General features: G+C 45.4%; 1 protein-coding gene across 1 annotated transcript in view; it reads right to left on the bottom strand.

Annotated features, from left to right (window-relative positions):
* The window catches only part of DNTT (DNA nucleotidylexotransferase), a 32,584-nt gene that overhangs the window by 927 nt on the left and 13,197 nt on the right, over nt 1–18,460 (bottom strand). Inside the window, exons 4-10 of the mRNA XM_046654892.1 lie at nt 17,507–17,677; nt 16,363–16,434; nt 15,001–15,124; nt 9,066–9,198; nt 7,928–8,036; nt 4,012–4,257; nt 386–466 (exon numbers count right to left, since the gene is read on the bottom strand). Coding sequence (XP_046510848.1) covers nt 386–466; nt 4,012–4,257; nt 7,928–8,036; nt 9,066–9,198; nt 15,001–15,124; nt 16,363–16,434; nt 17,507–17,677 — 936 coding nt within the window. The remainder of the gene's footprint in view (nt 1–385; nt 467–4,011; nt 4,258–7,927; nt 8,037–9,065; nt 9,199–15,000; nt 15,125–16,362; nt 16,435–17,506; nt 17,678–18,460) is intronic.

Raw genomic sequence — 18,460 nt, 5'->3', positions numbered from 1 at the left:
GACAGCTCAGGCTTTCCTGCCACACACACACACACACACACACACACACACGACAGCTCAGGCTTTCCCGCCCGCATTCACAGCCCTCTCTTCTGACAGCAGCATCTCGACTTTTCTTTGGGAAACCACCCCACCCTACTATTAGTTCATGAGGGTCAGGTGCGGCTGATCCCGCCTCCAAGGAGGGGCACATTACCCAAGTCTGGCCAATCAGAGCCACGGTAATGGGATCAAGGATGGACACGTGGCCCCTGCTTGGCCAACAAGCGTCAGCTAAGGCTCTTGCAGAACAACTCCTAGTTAAGAGGCTCTGCAGGAAGAGTGCTCAGGGAGCCAGCCTTGGGGATGAGGATCAAAGCAGCCCGTCCCAGGGAGATGACCCTACCTTGGTCTTGTCATACAAGGCGTGATTATCCAGTATCATCTTCCGCTCGTGCGTGGCATAGCGCCGGAGGTCTCTCTCAAACTGCTGGACAAGAGATAATGAAAATAAATTACCATCAAGTCTAGAATGTCTTCAGGATTATGTACTTAGAGATATCTAAATCCCTATAATGGAAATATCTTTCTCCACTAAACATTCTTGAAGCGATTTTCTCCCCCAGGACAAAGCTCTCTGACGACAGAGCTCTGCACTCGCACGCGCACACTAGAACGGCAGCTAATTGAGAACAGCAGCCTGATTTGTTTCGTTCATAACCACATTCCCTCCTCAAACAGTGCCGGGCACATAGAAAAAGTATGGCAAATGTTTGTTGAATGCATAAATGGATATTGCGAGGATTGTGTCCAGAATAATACCTGATCCAGAGAAAATGCTGGATAAATAAGTTGAATTTTTTTTTTTAATTTGATCACTATTGTAAAAGAGGATCAGGAGTCAGGAGCTCTAGAGTTGAGCCTGGATTTTGTCCCTATCTGGCTGTGCATCTCTCGACAAGTCACGCAGCCTCTCTGAATCTTGTTAATCAAATGGGAGGATGGAGGAAGTGCACGAGTGACGTCCCTTGTGGCTCTAACATCCTCTCATATGATTCTGTAAAATTGATGGTCTGAACCACCTGCCCCCGAATAGCTTCTCCCGTGATCAGAGGTGGGTTGTGAGGTGCAGGGAGCAAACCCTGAAGCCCTAGATAGAGGACAGGAAAAACCTTAGAAAAGGAGGACAATGAATGATGGTGTCGTTGAGGTTCCTTTTCCTGAGAGCAGCACAGATCTCACAACGCGGTCCTCTCCCCGTAGGATGAGGGAGGAAGCGTGGGCTCACTGCGCCCTCTAGTGACGAGGAGCCCTTTCCTGTTGCAGGAAAGCTGGCTGAGGCTGGGTGCCGCCCTTCCCCGTGGCCCCTTGGCTGGGCGGGAAGACGGACTTTCAGCCCAGAAGGCCATTATAGTGAGGACGAGGGGAAGCCAGGGTCGTGGCAGCACGGGGTGAAGCAGGTTCTGGGTGCAGTGGGTGCTGCTCTGTGGAAGTAGCCGGGTGTTGCTTAGCGCACGGCCCCCTTTCGAGCCCGGGCCACTGTCCTCCCGGCCCCCAGCGCTTAGAGCCAGGGCTGCCCACGCCGTGAGTCAGGGGAGGCTGGCGAAGCGGCACTGAGGGGCGCCACGAGAGGCTGTCCTGGGCTCCCCAGTTCCGTGTGCTCAGACATATTCCTGGACTCCTGCCCCGACCTCAGGAGCATTTCCCCACAGACTGTTGGGAACTGTGATGTCTTTCCTTTGGAGAGTAATAATATTTACTGAGCATCTACTGTGCCAGGTGAGTTCTGGGTGCTGGGAATACCAGTGAATGAAACAAGGATGTCTGCCCGGTGGGGACTGGATTTGAGCAGGGACACAGGCCAGACACAATAACAAAATACATGAGTTATATGGAATGTTAAAAGGTAAGTGCTGTGTACAGGGCAGGCCTCACGGAGGAGTCGGGATTTGAGCAACGACCTGAATGAGGTGAAGGAGTCAGCCACGTGGACTCTGGGGGAGGAGCACACCAGGCAGGGGGAACAGCTAGAACAGAGGCCTTAGGGTCCAGCGGGCCTGGCCATTTAGGGGAGAGTAGTGGGAGAAGAGTTCAGAGAGAAAAGGGGGGTGGGAAGATCATCTAGGGCCACTGTAAGGCTTCCAGATTTTATTTATTTTATTTTTTTGGTGAAGAAGATTGGCCCTGAGCTAACATCTGTTGCCAATCTTCCTCTTTTTTGCCTGAGAAAGATTGTCACTAAGCTAACATCTGTGCCAATCTTCCTCTTTTTGCTTGAGGAAGATTGTCACTAAGCTAACATCTGTGCCAGTCTTTCTCTATTTCGTACATGGTCGCTGCCACATCATGGCTTGATGAGCAGTATACAGGTCTGAGCCTGGCATGTGAACCTGCGAATCCTGGGTTACCTGAAGCAGAGTGTGTAAACTTAACCACTATGCCACCGGGCCAACCCGACATTCAGCATTTACTGTGAGTTCAGTGGGGAGCCCTGCAAGGTTTTGACAGGGGAGAGACCTGATCTGACTTATGTTTTAACAGGACCAGTTGTCTGTAGGGGGCAAGGGCAGAAGCAGAGACCAGCTAGGAAGGTGGTGGCAGAAATCCTAGTTAACACGTACGCAGTGCACACCCTGTGCCAGGCGCTGGGCTGACTCCTTCCTTTGTATTGATTTTCTGATCTGCTCTGTTCCTGCTAGTACTTAACAGCTTGTCAGAGAGTTTCACATCAGCTCTAAAAGAACAGTTTTAAGTACACCATTGGACTCAAAATTGGGCTAAGATGAAGGTACTGTCTCTTGTAATCCTCATTACAATCCTGTGAGGCTGGAGCTGTTATTTGCCCCATTTTTCAGATGAAGAAAGGAGGCCTGGAGACCCTAAGTAATTGCCCGAGGCCACACAGTCAGGGATAGAGCTGGGTTTCAGACTCCTGAGTCCCGAAGCTCAGGCTCTTTCCCCTGCACCCCTCTGCCTTCTGCTTTGAAACCTCTTTAGTTTCTCACAGCAACCCTGTGAGATAGGCAGGGCGAGGATGTTGTCTTATGTTTCAGATGAAGAAAGGTGAACATCGAGCAGGGGTGATGGTAATACGGTCTGTATCATTGGTCACAACAGACTTCGGAGGTTGGCCCAAGGTTGCTGCATACAGTTGTGCAAGTTGTACACTGCAGAACTCTAGAGGGCGCCATTCGCGTTTGTCATCTTTGTAGATAGCCATGTTTAGGTTGAGGACAATTTATGTTATGTCATTCATACATATAAAACCCTCTAAGGACTCATTTCACTCAAAGCAACAGCCAGCTACTCTGAGACACTGGTGAAACAGTGTGGGGTGCTTAGTTTGGAGGGTGGAGCGCATGCTAATGAGACAAATCATGGGCGCCGGCTCTGTGACTATAACGTGAGCAGAGCTGGGAGCCCCCGCTCAGGGAGCACTGCCCACTCATGTAGCTGGTGTGTGCTGAGGGCTTTGCCAGCTTCATCTCACTGACTCTCTGCAACCCAGGGGAGCAGCTGAGGTCATCGTCCTCACTTTCCTGATGGGAAAACTAAGTCTTAAAGGACATAGGGAACTTGTCCAAGATCACGCAGCTGGTAAGAGGCAGAGTAAAGCTTGTCACCAGGTCTGGGATGAGCCAAACCTGTGCTCTTGGCTGCCTTGCCGCTTTCTCGACCTCAGTGGGTCTCGCACTTTAGCTGTATCTGAATCACCTGGAGAGCTTTTCAAACACAAATTGCTGGGCTCCACCCCATAGTTTCTGATTCAGTAGGTCTGGGATGTAGTGGAGAATTCACAGGTCTAACCTGGTCTGGGGTAAGGCTGATGCTGCTGGGCAGGGCACCACACATTGAGAATAACTGTTCTAAATTAATCTGTCTCTCTTGACCATGTGCAGGGGGAATGCCCCAGTTTGGAGGTTTCTGGGCCCCACTCCCTCGCTGTCACCCTGCCCCCACTGCCATTGTCCCTTGACCCAGCCTGTGTCCTTTGGAAAGCTAATGCTGTCTACAGATCTAGGTAGCGCTTACTCGGGAGCCGGTCCAGCCCAGCAGGGCGAAGGCGTGGTTCTCATAGGGGCACACGACCAGGTCCACACGGATGGCCTTCCAGGTCTTCCCTTCCTGCTGGCTGGACTTGCCACTGTCCACTCGCTGATGGTGCAATTTTAAAATCAGGAAGCATTTTTGAAAATGGTCTAAAGCATCCACTTTCCTGCTAGGCAACTTGGACTTTTCAAATGTCGACTCCACGAGGTCGTAGTATAAAAGTAATTCCTGAAAACAAACAGATGTCAGGAAGAGTCCACAGTGGACAAGGTCCAAGATTTTATACCAGGCTCTTAATGAACGCTCTTAACAAAGGCATTGCAGATTCGAGCAGAGCGGGAGTGTATTTTGTCCTTGTACTGTGAGCCCACCTGGCAACACCAGGAGAGAAAGCTAAAGAGAGGGTGTATTGTCCCCTGCAACAGAGGGATTTAGCCATTAGAGAGGCCCAGCCAAGGCTACTTCATGGCAAAGCTGCCAGAGAATCCACCCCCCGATTTCTGATCACAAGCCGGATCAGCAACTTGACTCACCTCTTTAAGGACAAACCGACCATGAATAAAAGCTGTGCTGTTTCTGTGTGGCTGCTTTGACTCAGCATTCCTCCATATTATATTATACTGATGACCAGGTTTACCTGGCTCGAAGCACTGTGGCTGTAGGCTCAGCCTCACTTTGGGGACGACTTGCCATTTTCTAGGGGGCAATTTGAGATTGTTCCTCTGCCTGCCTTGGAGACTGAGATAAAGTGAGTTTCATCTAGCTGTTGCCTAGTCAGAAAGTTAACAGGTGATTGTAAGATGTGTCCAGTAAGTTGCCATCCTCCAACGTATCTGCTTGGTGGGAATTCCTTATACACAGGGCAGACGTGGTGTAGGGAGAGGCAGAAATATGCAATTAACTGCTAAATCTGAGTGGCAACTAAAGAACAAATAACCTCAAAATAATTCAGTCATAGCTGTTAGGGTGGGTGATTTGTTATCATGTATTCTTTAGGTCAGTTGGTCTCGAATTGTACCATGAGAAGCATTTGGAATACTTGTTACAGCACAGTTTGCAGGGCCCTGTCCCCAGAGTGATGGGGAGGGGGGTGAGAATTTGCATGTCTAACACATTCCCAGGTGACGCTGATGCTGCTGGTCCAGGGACCACTCTTTGAGCACGACTGGCTCAGTTTATTATTGTTATTGGAAATGTTTTGCACTTCTTCTGCAGCGCTCCAAGAGACGTTGTTTCAATTGCACTCACAGCTTTGAGCAGGGGATACTTTTCCTTGCGCTGTCCTCAAAGACAGACCGCAGCCTTTCAGTGCCTCCCCCAGGAAGGGATTAGGAAGGTGAGCCACTGAGGGACCCCTGACAAGGAGGGAGGCATTCCCTGCTTCTTCCTCCCTCCCTCCCGAGGATGGAGCAGCTGGCTCTCGGGGTAAATGACAAGGGGCAGGAGAGAGGTGCTCAGCTCTCAGCTTCCCTCTCACAAAGAGAGAGGCTCCGTCACCTGACACTTAGTCTCAGGTGCTCCCAGCCGAGTAGGGAGGGTTGTAAGGCTGGAGTATGAGGACCTCCTGTATTTGAGAGCCAGGCTCCATCTGCCCTTTGGTTTCAACTCCCTCCAACCTCTTCTCAGAAGACTGAGTCCCCTAATCAGTCAAATCTCTTTCTCAAAGTGAGTGTATTCTTTACCCTCTAATGACTGTCAATACTTCAGTCTCTTGGCGCTTCCATGAACTGGGGATGTGGCCACGTGGAACACTTGGGGGCCCTGTACCAAGCATGAACCCAAACCACGCTCTGTTAGCCCGCCCCTCTTACGGCGAAGGGCTGGTGGCCACTGAGAACTCGGGCTGAGGGAGTCTTTGGGATGGCGACCTCCCCCCAAATCCACCTTTCCAAGCTCTTCCCTCCCTTTCTCCCATCCCTGACCAAGGGTCTCCTACAAAGATCATGTTTGGATTCGTCTGATGGGCAGTTCACACACATGCGCATTAGCTGTTCATTATGCTCCCCGGGGTTTTAAAAATTAGATGTATTTACCCGTGTGTTGTATATAATCTTTATAATCCAGAAAGTGCAGGTTTTGGTAAGAATGGCGGGGATCAAGTAGAAGTGGAAGTCCAACATGAAGAACTCGTGTGCTGATTTCACAACCGAGGTGTTGGGGGCAGGCCCGGGGGTGCCGGTGCCAGCTGAGCTGGGACACCCAACCGCCCCACAGCGTCTCCTCCCCGAGGTCACGTCTGTCAGCAAGTGAAGGGGAGCAGCTGCACCTGCTCCCTCCCGGGGCCCCTCCCCTGGCTCAGGGCCTGGTCTCCAGCAGAGTTCAATAAGTAATTGTGCATGAGAGATCATGATAATAGCCCCTATTTATTAGGCATTTGCCATTTCTCAGGCCCTGCCAAGTGTTTTGTCTAATTCTCTCAGTTACTCCGCCCCGTTAACGAAATGAGAGAGGCTTGCTATCCCTGTTTTACAGATGAGGAAAGAGAAGCTTGGAAAGATTAAGTGTCCCAAGTCACACAGCCATTAAATAGCAGGGTTGTGCTTTTAAAATGCCAAATCTAAAACCCACGTGCTTAATGGCAACCTCCCCCGGTGCCTACCCATCTCTTTGCTTGGGGCCAGCAGTGTGACTGCCTCAAAACTGAGGAAAGACTAATGGAAAGAAGGCTCCTTGTCACCCTGTCCCCACCCCATCCTCATCTTGGACTGGGATAGTCTCAGAGCATGGGGAGGGTGGTGCCTATAAACCAGGGTCAAAAGGTCCACACTTGCAGGACCCCCAGGGTGGGGAGCCAGGCAGCACCCCCCTCCACCCTGGCCTCAGCCAGCAGGGTCCATGACTTTGCTGTCTATCCATGAAATCTTTTGCCTTCCCTGCTTGAGCAGAGCCGTGGGGCCAGCCCAGGTGTAGCTGACTCTTGCTCATCCTGCCTTTCCCTGGCTTGGCCTATTATGTTCCGTCTCAGGGCTCCTGGCTGCCTTTGGTCCACTCTCCTGAGAGGGACAGAGCGGGCCTCACGGGTGAATTTGGATCTGGTTCCAAAGCTGGGTCTTCACTTCTGGTGCTCCTGGCTCCGGGGTTATGTTTCTTATTCTCACTTTATCTCAGGTCTTCTCTCTCTGGCATATCAGGGAGCTTGGTCCACGTCCAGCAGATGCTAGATCACACAGGAAAGGTGAAGCTGTGCCAGAAAAGCACCAGCCCCCGTCTTCTCAGCCCTTGGGGCCTCCAGGGGTAGGTCCCTCTGGTCTCCTTGGGAAGTGAAGCTCTCACTAGAGTTGGGCAGGAGTCGGAGCATTGTAGGTGGCTTTGGCCGCAGGGTCATTCTTAGCTTCCTCCACTGGACAATAGGTAGCCTGTGGCAAGTCTGATCTCCTCAAAGGGTGGGGGCTTCTGAGCCCTGACCTCTGCTGGGCACAGGTTGCCCTAATTAGTTTTATTCTTCCCATCTCAGCACAAAGTCAAGGTGTTATTGACCAGCATAGAGTTCAAGGCACCAGGGACACCTCTTAGACTGATCTTATCCCAGTCTTTGCAGCCCTGCCCCACCCCTAAGCTTGCTCCGCCCCGGCTCACACCTCCCAGGTCTTCACAGCACATGCTTTTCATTTTATTTAGGGCTTTAATGCCTCTGCATGTCCCATACAAAGACATCACCACTCTTGGCCCCTTTGATAATAGGACAAGTGTATATAAACAACATCATAACATGGACTCTGGGACCCAAAGCAGGTACGTCTCATTGCATGCCATGTGGCATTGTGTAAGCAACGATTGTGTTGCAAACAATTGAGAATCAATTAGATGGTCATTACACAAGGTAAATAGCATATAAAATTCAACAGTATTAATATAATGCTTGAGCATCCAAACATTTACTTTTGATCTTTCTTCTTACCTTCCTTTCCCATAAGTTTATCACTTTAGATAAAAGTTCTTGCTCTTCTTCCTCTGTTGATCCTGGACTGGTAATTAAAAAATCTACATCGTGCCCAATCTTCTTACCCCTGTTAAAAAAAATAGTGTAAAATGGAAACCAATTAGTTTTTTAGCTCTCGATTTTTAAAAGTCACTTTTGCTTCTATGCCCTGGGCCTAAAGTTTGCAACACAAAATGCTCATGATTTTTTTTTTTAAACAAAATATCCTTGGTTGCACAACTCTACTTATTGCAAAGTAAATTGATGACATAGAAAAATAAAAAATCATACATAGTAGGTATATGGTCATGTATGTGTGGTTAAAAGGTGACAAAGAAGATTATTTCTTCTATACACTCACACATACACACACACACACACAGCATGACAACAAGCAAACCAAGAACTATATCCACATAATACTAGATCAGGCTCTTGGAATTATGACATAGATTAAGGGCATTTTCTTAGATTCGATCCTCTCTCCCCACTTTCTCCCTCATCTCAAACCTGGCTTGGCAGAACAGTCAACAGCCGACAGGTAAGAGGGCCACAGGGAGAGTTGGGGGCGGGGGGAGGAATCTCTTTCTGAGATGGAGACTTCAATATCCAACAATTGCACACGTCTCTGTGAAGAGTTCATTCATTTATTGACTGGTCCACTGGTTCTCACCAGCACCAAGCTCTAAAAACTTAGTGGGGAAAGCATGCATACAAACAAGCTACTTGGTAGCTGTCCAGGGAGCACTGAGTTGGGTGCCTAGCCCAGGACAGGGAAGAGGGAGTCAAGGAAGACTTTCTGGAGGAGGTGGCATCTGAACTGAGTCTTAAAGGGTAAGTCAGCCAGGTGACAATTTGAGGAAAGCCAGTCCAAGCACAAGGGTCCGATTGAGCAAAGTCACAGAGGTAAGGAACAGCTCCATGTGTGCAGAGAATGATAAGCTATTTGGAGTTGTTGGAGTGAAACATGAGGTCCAGGAGGCGAAGGCTGCAGAGAGACACCGGTGCCAGATAGCTGAAGGCCTCTTGTGCCACATTCGGAAGACTGAACTTCTAAAAACAGGGAGCCACTGACGGTGATAGAGCAGGAGAGGCACGAAAAGCCCTCATTATTTACCTCCGGAATCCTCCCGTCATGGTGACAAAGGCATCAGGCAGAAACGCCCAAACGGCCTCTTTAACCAGCACGCTGACCGCCTCTGCTTCTGCTCTGGTCACACAGCTGACGAGGTCTTCATAATAGAGGAATCCTGAGAGGCCATTGGACAGGTCAATGGAGAGAGCGACACCTCGCATGTGATGGAGTAATCTGTGTTCTCTTGGTTGTGAATTTTTTAGGTTAACAATGGCTCTGTGCTTTCTGACTGAGAGGCTTACAATTTCCTGACTAAGAAGGAGACAATATTTCATATCCCTCTGGGAACCAAGCTGTTCAAATCTGACTTCCTGTTGAAGAACCAGCCCTCTTGATCAATAAGCTATGCCCTATTATTTTAAAAAGATAATGCGTGAAGATTTGGGATGGGAAGATTTAGGGTTGGAAGGTGATGGATGCATTAAAAAATTAAAGTTGAGAAGACGAAGAAGGTAGATTTGTGTCTGAGGTGAGATAGAAAATGTCTTTGGTGGTTTGGCTTGTTGCTTCCTTGTCTGGCCACCACGAATAAATGAGAGCTCAGAGAGAGTCGTTGTGATGAAGAGCTGTTTTCGTAACTTGGTTATTCCCACAGACCCATGGAGGGAAGCATAGAGTGGAGGAGTAAAGGAGGTGGGAGCCTTATCTCCAAGAATTGGGATGAAAATTTGCAGAGGAGGGGAGCAGGGGTGCAGGGGAGATTCATAGAGCCTGAGGGACATCTGTCCTTCAATATACGGCACTGCTGTCTTAGCTAGGATTGCCAAGAGGGAGTCATTCAAAGGCCGCTTGAATCTTTCTAATAATGAGAATAACGCCTCCAGAGGCAGCCCATTTCCTAACTGTAAAGTCTGTTTGGGCAGCTCTATCTTTTCTTCTCTCAGCTTTATTGAGGTATAATTGACAAATAAAAATTGTATATATTTAAAGTGTACAACATGATTTTTTTTTAATAAAGATTGGCACCTGAGCTAACAGCTGTTGCCAATCTTTTTTTTTTCCCCTGCTTTATCTTCCTAACCCCCCCTGTACACAGTTGTATATCTTAGTTGCAGGTCCTTCTAGTTGTGGGATGCGGGACGCCACCTCAACGTAGCCTGATGAGCGGTGCCATGTCCGCGCCCAGGATCCGAACCCTGGTCAGCCGCAGCGGAGCGCACGAACTTAACCACTCGGCCACGGAGCCGGCCCCCAACATGACGTTTTGATATAGGTAGACATTGTGAAATGATTACCAAAATCAAGCTAATTAACATACAATGGAATATTATTCAGCCTTTAAAAAGAAGTAAATCTTGTCATTTGCAACAACATGGATGAACTGGAGGACATTATGCTAAGTGAAATATATCAGGCACAGAAAGGCAAATATTGCATGATTTCACTTACTCGTGGAATCTGAAAAAGTCTAACTCTTAGAGGCAGAGAGAGAATAGTAATTACAAAGGGTTGGAGGTGGGGAAAATGGAGAGACTGGTTAAACGGTACAAAGTTTCAGATACGCAGGATGAATAAGTTCTGGAGGTCTAATGCACAGCACAGTGACTATAGTCAATAATACTGTGTGGTATACTTGAAATTTGCTAGGAGAGTAGATCTTAATTGTATTCACCAAAAAAGGGAGAGGCATCAAAAATTTGTTATTTTGATGAACGTAAGTCTACTTCTTGCAGTTTCACCCATCACTAGCCCTCTGGAAAGACAGGGAGCAAATCTATTAATCCTTATTTCTCGCCTCCAGGATCATGGGAGGGAGAAGGCAGGGAGGCCATTTGGCTTGAACATCATAGTCACAAAATTCTCAAATTCGAACTTCCCATATTATCTCTAAATAGCGACAGTTGCAGAAACATGTTGCAGGACCAAGAGATGTTGTTCAAACTAATACGTTGTTAGAAAAACAACAAAAGGAGACCAGCCTTGAAAATTCCCTAAGCAGACAAAACCAGTTTAGTCATACAAACAAAGCTTAATTTAGCTTATTTTGCAAGGCTAACTTGACCTGGGTCATCTCTTGCTTTTGCCTCTGGAAATCATAAGCAAAACTGTTTCCCAAGGTTGATATGAGTAACCACTGAAAATTCTAATATTATAACCAATCGCTGTGAAGAATAAACAGTGCCTACTTTCTCACTCTATAAGCTGCCTTACAATATACCCCTGAGCCTCACCACATGTTTTGGTTGGAGTACTCCTGGTTTGCAAACTTTTTGGTGTGTGCACAATAAATTTCTACTAATTACTACTTCAATGATTCATTGGTTTTACTTTGGCTGTTTATGAAACTTCGATAAATTCTATAAACTGTGCCTAACACCAAACCACACTGCTTGTGGAACACTATTGTTTTTTATATCAATCCTAAAATTTTTTCTTTTTTTTTTTTGTAAAAAGCCACGTTTTTTTTTTTAATTGCTATGCGGCCACTTTTGTGTGTGGCGAGTTTAATCGGAAAAGCAATGCTTCAGGGGAGTTTTTGTTCACTGGGTACAAAGTTTCAGTTATGCAGGATGAGTAAATTCTAGAGATCTGCTGTACATCATTGCATCTATCCTTAACAGTACTCTACTGTGTACTTAAGAATTTGTTAAGGAATGTGACGTGGATCATAGACCTCAATGCAAAAGTTAAAAAGAATCAGGCTTCAAAGGGAAAGAGGAAAATATCTTCATGATCTTGGGGGTAAGCAAATGTCTCTGAAACTGAACACACAAAACACTAAGTACAATGAGAAGATTAACAATTTGAACTTTATTAAATATAAGAACTAATGCTCATCAAAGGACATCATTAAACAAATGAAGAAGCAATCTACAGACTGGGAGAAGATATTTGCTTTTCACGTATCTGACAAAGGACTTACATCCAGATCATAAAGTAACTCCTACAAATCAATAAGTAAAAGACAACCTACTTCTAAAAGGGGAAAAAGACATGAACAGGCACCTCTTAGAAGAGGAAATGGCCAAAAAGTACTTGAAACGGTCATCAGAGAAATGCAAACTAAAACTACATAAGATCACACTGCTCACCCACTAGAATGGACAAAATTGAAAAGACTGACAACAGCAAGTGTTGGTGAGGTTGTGGAACAACTGAAAATCCCATACAGTGCTACCGGGAGTGTAAATTGGTTCAACCACTTTGGAAAACCATTGGGCAGTATTTACTAGAGCTAAATAAATAGCCATTTATCCTCTGACCCAGAAATTTCACTCCTAGCTATATGCACAAGAGAAATGAGGACATATATCCACAGGTACAAGAATGTGCGTAGCACCTTTTTTTTATCATGATAGTCAAAAACTGGAAATAAGTGTTCATCACAGGAAATGGACAAACAAATTATGTTACCAATGGGAAAAAAAATTGTTAAGAGAATAGATCTCATATTAAATGTTCTTACCACAATAAAAAAGTCAATTTAATAAAGTTAAATAATTTACTAAGGTGAAAAAAATAAAAAGCTATGCTCATTTAGACTCTTTTTTGATACAAAAATTGTCATCTTGACTGATATTCAAAGTACAACACACTTGGTACTGTAAAACTCCTGTGCTTATTCAGGATGTACATAAACCAAAAGTTGTGATTAGCAATTTAAGAACATGTGCCGATACGAGGAATGAACTTGGAGAGGCTTTGATAATTTGTTGACACCCGTGAAAGCAACTTAATTGGCTTTCCTTTTTGGTATGGTGGGAGGTTAACTTATCGCAAGAAACTTATTACACTGCATAGTGTTATATACCTTCTGCTGTATTTTAGACGTTGACTTTTCAAGGCCAGTACAGAAGGTGAATCCTCAAGACGGAGGAAGACTGAGTCTAAAGACAGTCTAAGTCATAAGACTAAGACTAAAACCAAGTGCCCTTATAGTAAAATTGAATCAGGTTTTTCATCTGACCCGTGGATCATACTTCAAACGAATGCAATTAATTAGCTTATCCTTTGCAGTATTCGAAACTATTCCTATTGACAATTCCATTCATTGTAGTGCTGTTACAAGAGATGCGTATACCCAGGAGTTCTTTGTTTGTTTTGGTTTGTTTTTTTTTTTAGGTATAAGTATAATAGGAAGGCATTCCTTCAGTTCTACATAAAACAAGAGCATTAAAGAGTCTGATGGAAATCACTGATTGGTTAAATGGATAATAACTACTTTATTCGCTGGGGTGGAAGAGTTCAATAGGAAGAGGAAAATCCAGTCTACCAAGCTGGGAAATTGGAAGCTACTTAGATCCTGAGCACATTTGGTGTCAGTTGATAAGGGTTTTCATCTCCATGAAACACTGCATTGCCTCCCAATTTCTCTCTAAGTGTTGAGAGTCCTTACTATCATTCCAAGCCTTGTGTTTAATACTTATTAAACTACTTAAAATAGTTATTAAAAAAGTTAAACACTACTTGTGTTTAATACTTATGTAAATTTCTTTATAATGGCGTCTCTAGAACTGGTGTAAATGACGTTTATTAAATGTGCAATTTCAGGAGCCCAGGATATAAGCATGGGGTCTTTTTCTCTTAAACTCTTTTATTTCTTCTGTGGCATCTTATGAAGCTTATCAGCAATCCTTCATAGGTTAGCAACCTTATGAAAGATAGGTAGGTGTCTTCTGTAGTAGCATTGGTGTGACCCACCAAGGGATTTGACTTAATTCCTCTCCCATTGCTGCTTTCTTTTCATTATTTAAACAAAAGATAGCCGTTTTCTTTTTCTTTCTGATCTCTTCTTGTAGAAGATTCCCTTACTTTCATATCATTAAAAATGTTGATGAATTCATCATTCTCTGTAACTCAGAAGCCATAGTGCTCAGGACACTGTGGCCATGACTCTTTTTCAAATCACAATTATATTACATGTTAAAAGTGAATGTTTAGGGGCTGGCCCCATGGCTGAGTGGTTAAGTTCACACACTCCACTTTGGTGGCCTAGGGTTTCACCGGTTCGGATGCTGGGCACAGACCTAGCATTGCTCATCAAGCCATGCTAAGGTGGCATCCCACATAGCACAACTAGAAGGACCTACAACTATGTACTGTGGGGCTTTGGGGAGAAGAAGGAAAAAGAAAAAAAAATATTGGCAACAGATGTTAGCTCAGGTGCCAATCTTTAAAAAAAAAAAAGTGAATGTTTAAAACACATACAATTTTTTGACCCTGTATTGGCATATCTTCATTTAAAAAAATATACTGGGACCCTGCTTAAACGGAAGTGACCAAGCCACCTTCAACCTCTGGGAGGCCCCTCCAGGTTTTCAGATGCCTGACTCAAGACAGTCTTCTCAGGTTAACAGGTCTTGGTTGGGTAGATCAACCCTGTGTCTAGATTTCCACCATTTCCCTTCTATGCCCTAGTGTTTTACAATTTCCAAAGCAGGTCCCATTTGTGCCAGGCAACAGCTCTAGTTTGTTCAAGTATTCTTTACTCCCCAATCCTCCATGTCGACTCTCTGCCCTTGACTCCTCACTCACGCTTCTCACCCAGGGAGACAGCAAGGACCCAAATGTCTGGAAGAGTCAGTTCAGTAAGAACCAGATCAACTGCACAAGCTGGTTTGACATCTGGATAAAGGGACAGGCTCTGTGCCAGGCCTGGTGCTAAGGGCTTTGCCTGTGTATCTCATTTATTCCCCACTGAGGTGCCAATGTTACCTCCCTCTTATAGACGAGGTAATTTAGGCTTAAAGATTTTAACTAACTTGCTCAAGATCACACAACTGGGAAATGCTGGAGCCAGGATTTGGATCCAGATCTGACTGATGCCAAAAGCTTGAGCTTTTAACCATAGTGTGAAAAGAGGCCAAACAAGTGAGCCGGTTCCCTGAGACTGGAGTTGAAGTACCACAGACAGACCTCTACCACAACCTGGCTGGCCCATGGCAACAACGTGAGGTTTTTAGGAGACACAATTTACCTGCTTTCTGCATTTTTGTGAATTTCAGGGTTTTGTCCGACCTTATCTTACTCAGAGTTCTGAAACCCATTCTGAACCATTTCTCAGACGTCTTCAATCCCACTCCAAACACAGAAGTAAAGAGCTGAAATGGAGAGAAAGGCATACTTTTAGTTTCTAAAATAATCATTATGATAATGAAGTGAATCTTTTCAAGTCAAGCGATTAAGAAAAAGTGTAAGAAAATCTCTGACCCAGTTTCTCCTGAATACGACAAGCAGGTGGGTAATGGTAGTTTTTTAGAGACGTTTTTGTTTCAGAAGGGTCCTTTCCCGGCATGTGGTTGTACTAAATGAAACAGAAGTGAGGACGCAGGTTCTGGCATCTGCATAGGGCTTCCATATTATTTGATCGTGGGATTGCCCATGCTGTCAATGAGCGACAACACTTATCCTTGTTGGGCACGCCCTTTACCAAGGGTCCCCTACACACACTCATGCTCTGCATATTTACCCTCACAATTTAAAGAGGAGGCGCATGTAGGTTGTAGAAATTGTCTACCATCACACTGCTGGTAAGTGTAGAGCCCAGATTCAAGCCCAGTCTGTCTGTACTCCAAGCCTGGGCTCCTGCCCACGATCACCTTTTAGGCCTGTGCATCACGTCTGAACTGAAGTGATTGGTAGCAGTCGCTGCTGCCTTCAACTCTAAGGTAGAGAAAATGGGGAGGTAACAAACCCGGCTTCAAAGTAGACAAGGATGCAGCGAGGAGCTTTCCAGCATACTTTTACTCTTTAAGAGCAGGGTCGTTTTGTCCCATGGTGCTAGTGTCACCATATTTGTATCCACAAGTGACAGACTCCTGGTGGGTAAGGTAATTTGAATCTCACCACAGCATGGCAATAAGCTGGAGCACCCATATTTATTTAGAACTCTGCTTCCTAGACCACTGCTACGGACTGAACTGTGTCCCCCTCAAGTTCAGATGTTGAAGCCCTGGCCCCCAATGTGATGGTATTTGGGTATGGGGCCTTTGGGAGGTGATTAGTTTTAGATGAGGTTATAAGGGTGGGGCCCTCATGAGGGGATTAGTGCCCGGATAAGAGACACCAGAGAGCTTACTCAGCCCTCTCTGCCATGTGAGGACGCATTTAGAAGACAGCTGTCTGCAAGCCAGGAAGAGAGCTCTCACCAGAACCCCACCTGCTGACACCTGATCTCAGACTTCTAGCCTCCAGAACTGGGAGAAAAATGTTTGTTGTTTAAGCCACACAGTCTACAGTATTTTGTTATGGCAGCTCATGCTGACTAAAACAACCACCTAGAATGAGTAACAGATGAACTGAAAAACGATTTTCAGTAAGTATACGTAAAATCACTTACTTTGAAGGACTGATACCGTTCATCATTTAACACAGTTTTAACTTCGGAACTTTCTCCATCTTCAATAATTTCCTGCGTGGACAGTTGAAAAATATTTTAAATTAGTCAGGTTTAACAATCATAGTCTGTGATGCTCAAATTCATGGAACCAGTAGCTTGATTTTTCATGAATGTACATCCATTGCATACAGGCTGTTTCCCCAGCTGATCTGGAGAAAACAAGACATTTCCCTGTAATCTTGAAAATCCCAGGTCATTACAACCCTCAGGGACAAAGTTACAGAATGATTAGTGTGCAAATCTACAGAACACCTAACCAAAATATTCACTGAGTAAAGTATGTCTAAATATTTGCGATAATTTTCTTTTCAATGGATATGAACTAGCTGAAACAAGAGGACTTTTCATCTGAGCAGGTCAGTTTTGGACCCATTGAAAAGCCAATCCAAGTTCCAGCCCTTACAATGTCTAGCTCAGAGCCACCCACCCTTCTCCAAATAGAGTTGGGATTAATTTTCTAGAATAATTTACCTTGCACTTAACTATACTGAAACTTACTCCTGGATGACCAGCTTGCCTTGCTGGGGAATCCTTAAACATTATTAAATAAATAAACACCCATCCTTGGCTCTCTTCTTGGAACGCCCAGGTAGGGATGCAGGACCGGCTCCACTGCCATCACACCCACCACCATTCTGGAGGGCGACATCCCCTGGGAGAAACTGAGGTCCTTCACACAGCCTGTGTTTGAAGTCAGACCATTTCCTTCTGTTGAGCTTTTAGGTCACTTGAGTCTTGCACCATGATTAATAATAATATGAGAGGGTTCTTTTTCCAATAGCTGGACCCACATAGCTCCAGCTGTGATAATATTGGGGTATGGATTATACATATATATGCGTGTATATTATAATCTATCTCATATATATAATATACATCTATCTATCTATATCTTATATATACAGAGAGAGAGAGAGAAAGAAAGATAAGTCGTGAATACCATATCTACATAATTGACAGGAAAGTGTATTAACTGCATCTCTCTCTCTCTCTCTCTCTCTCTCTCTCTCACTCTCACTCACTCTCTCTCTCCCCGCCACCACATACCTATTAGGAGGTGGGACAAATCACATTTCACCCTTACCTCTATGACACACTTCGCTTTGTCCTCCAGGCAGGGAATTCCTTCTATGTCCTTCATACTGATGATTGTGAATGGCAGAGATTTAAGAACAGAAGCTGCTCTCATAAATGTCAGACAGGAGCTTTCATTTTCTCTAAACTCATAATTTTCAGCCAATACATCAAAGGCATCCTGAAGAATAAAGCCAGATGAACAAAACATGATCTGCTTTCTAGTCCCTGAACTAGCAGTCCCTCACAAGCGCCTCTTGCTCTCTGTGAAGGGTTGGAACACCGCCTGATCCTTCCTTGAAGGCCGGGATTGAGTCTCTGGTACTTTTGCACCCGTCCCTTGTTGGGCAAGTGGAGTTGAATTGAAAAGACAAGCTGCAGAGTACTTTGTAAGGAAACCTGGAGTTCACTGCCATTAGATATTTAGGAATGATTTAACCAAAACACGATCCCGTCCTCACTATATCCTAGTGGTCATTACTTGGCACAGTCCTTCCCTCGTTGCTCGCTGACTTTCCTACCAGCCTGTGGCCGGGATTCTGCCTTGATCACTGGGCTTCCCCATCTCTTAGCTTGTACATAAAACACAAGCAGCACTTAGCGCAGCCTTGTTGAACGAACTGGTGTAATCGCAGGTGGCACAGAGCAGAGGCCGGGTTATTTAAGGTAAGGCATGTTTGCATTTCTAGCAGAGGAGGAAGTAGATGCAGCTGTGTGGCACCGTGCTCATCCTGCCCAGTAGCTGCAATTTCCTGGTCCTCCTCGTACATGTGGGGCTGGAAGTCTAGAAATGAGAAGTTTTTTATTTGACGTACTCCACCTGTTTTATCCCCCGACTACTGGCTCTAGGCTGGAGGACAGGCCGTGGTGGGCTTGTTAGGGTCATCTGAAACACAATTACCAAACTTCAGGGCTGGGTGGGGCTTTAGAGACAATCTAGCTAATTTCTAATTGAACAGATGAG

The sequence above is a fragment of the Equus quagga genome, chromosome 2, assembly GCF_021613505.1.
Source record: "Equus quagga isolate Etosha38 chromosome 2, UCLA_HA_Equagga_1.0, whole genome shotgun sequence".
In the NCBI taxonomy this organism is placed as follows: Eukaryota; Metazoa; Chordata; class Mammalia; order Perissodactyla; family Equidae; genus Equus; species Equus quagga.
The sequence above is the reverse complement of the archived record's forward strand: the minus strand, read 5'-3'. Positions and strand labels throughout refer to the sequence as shown.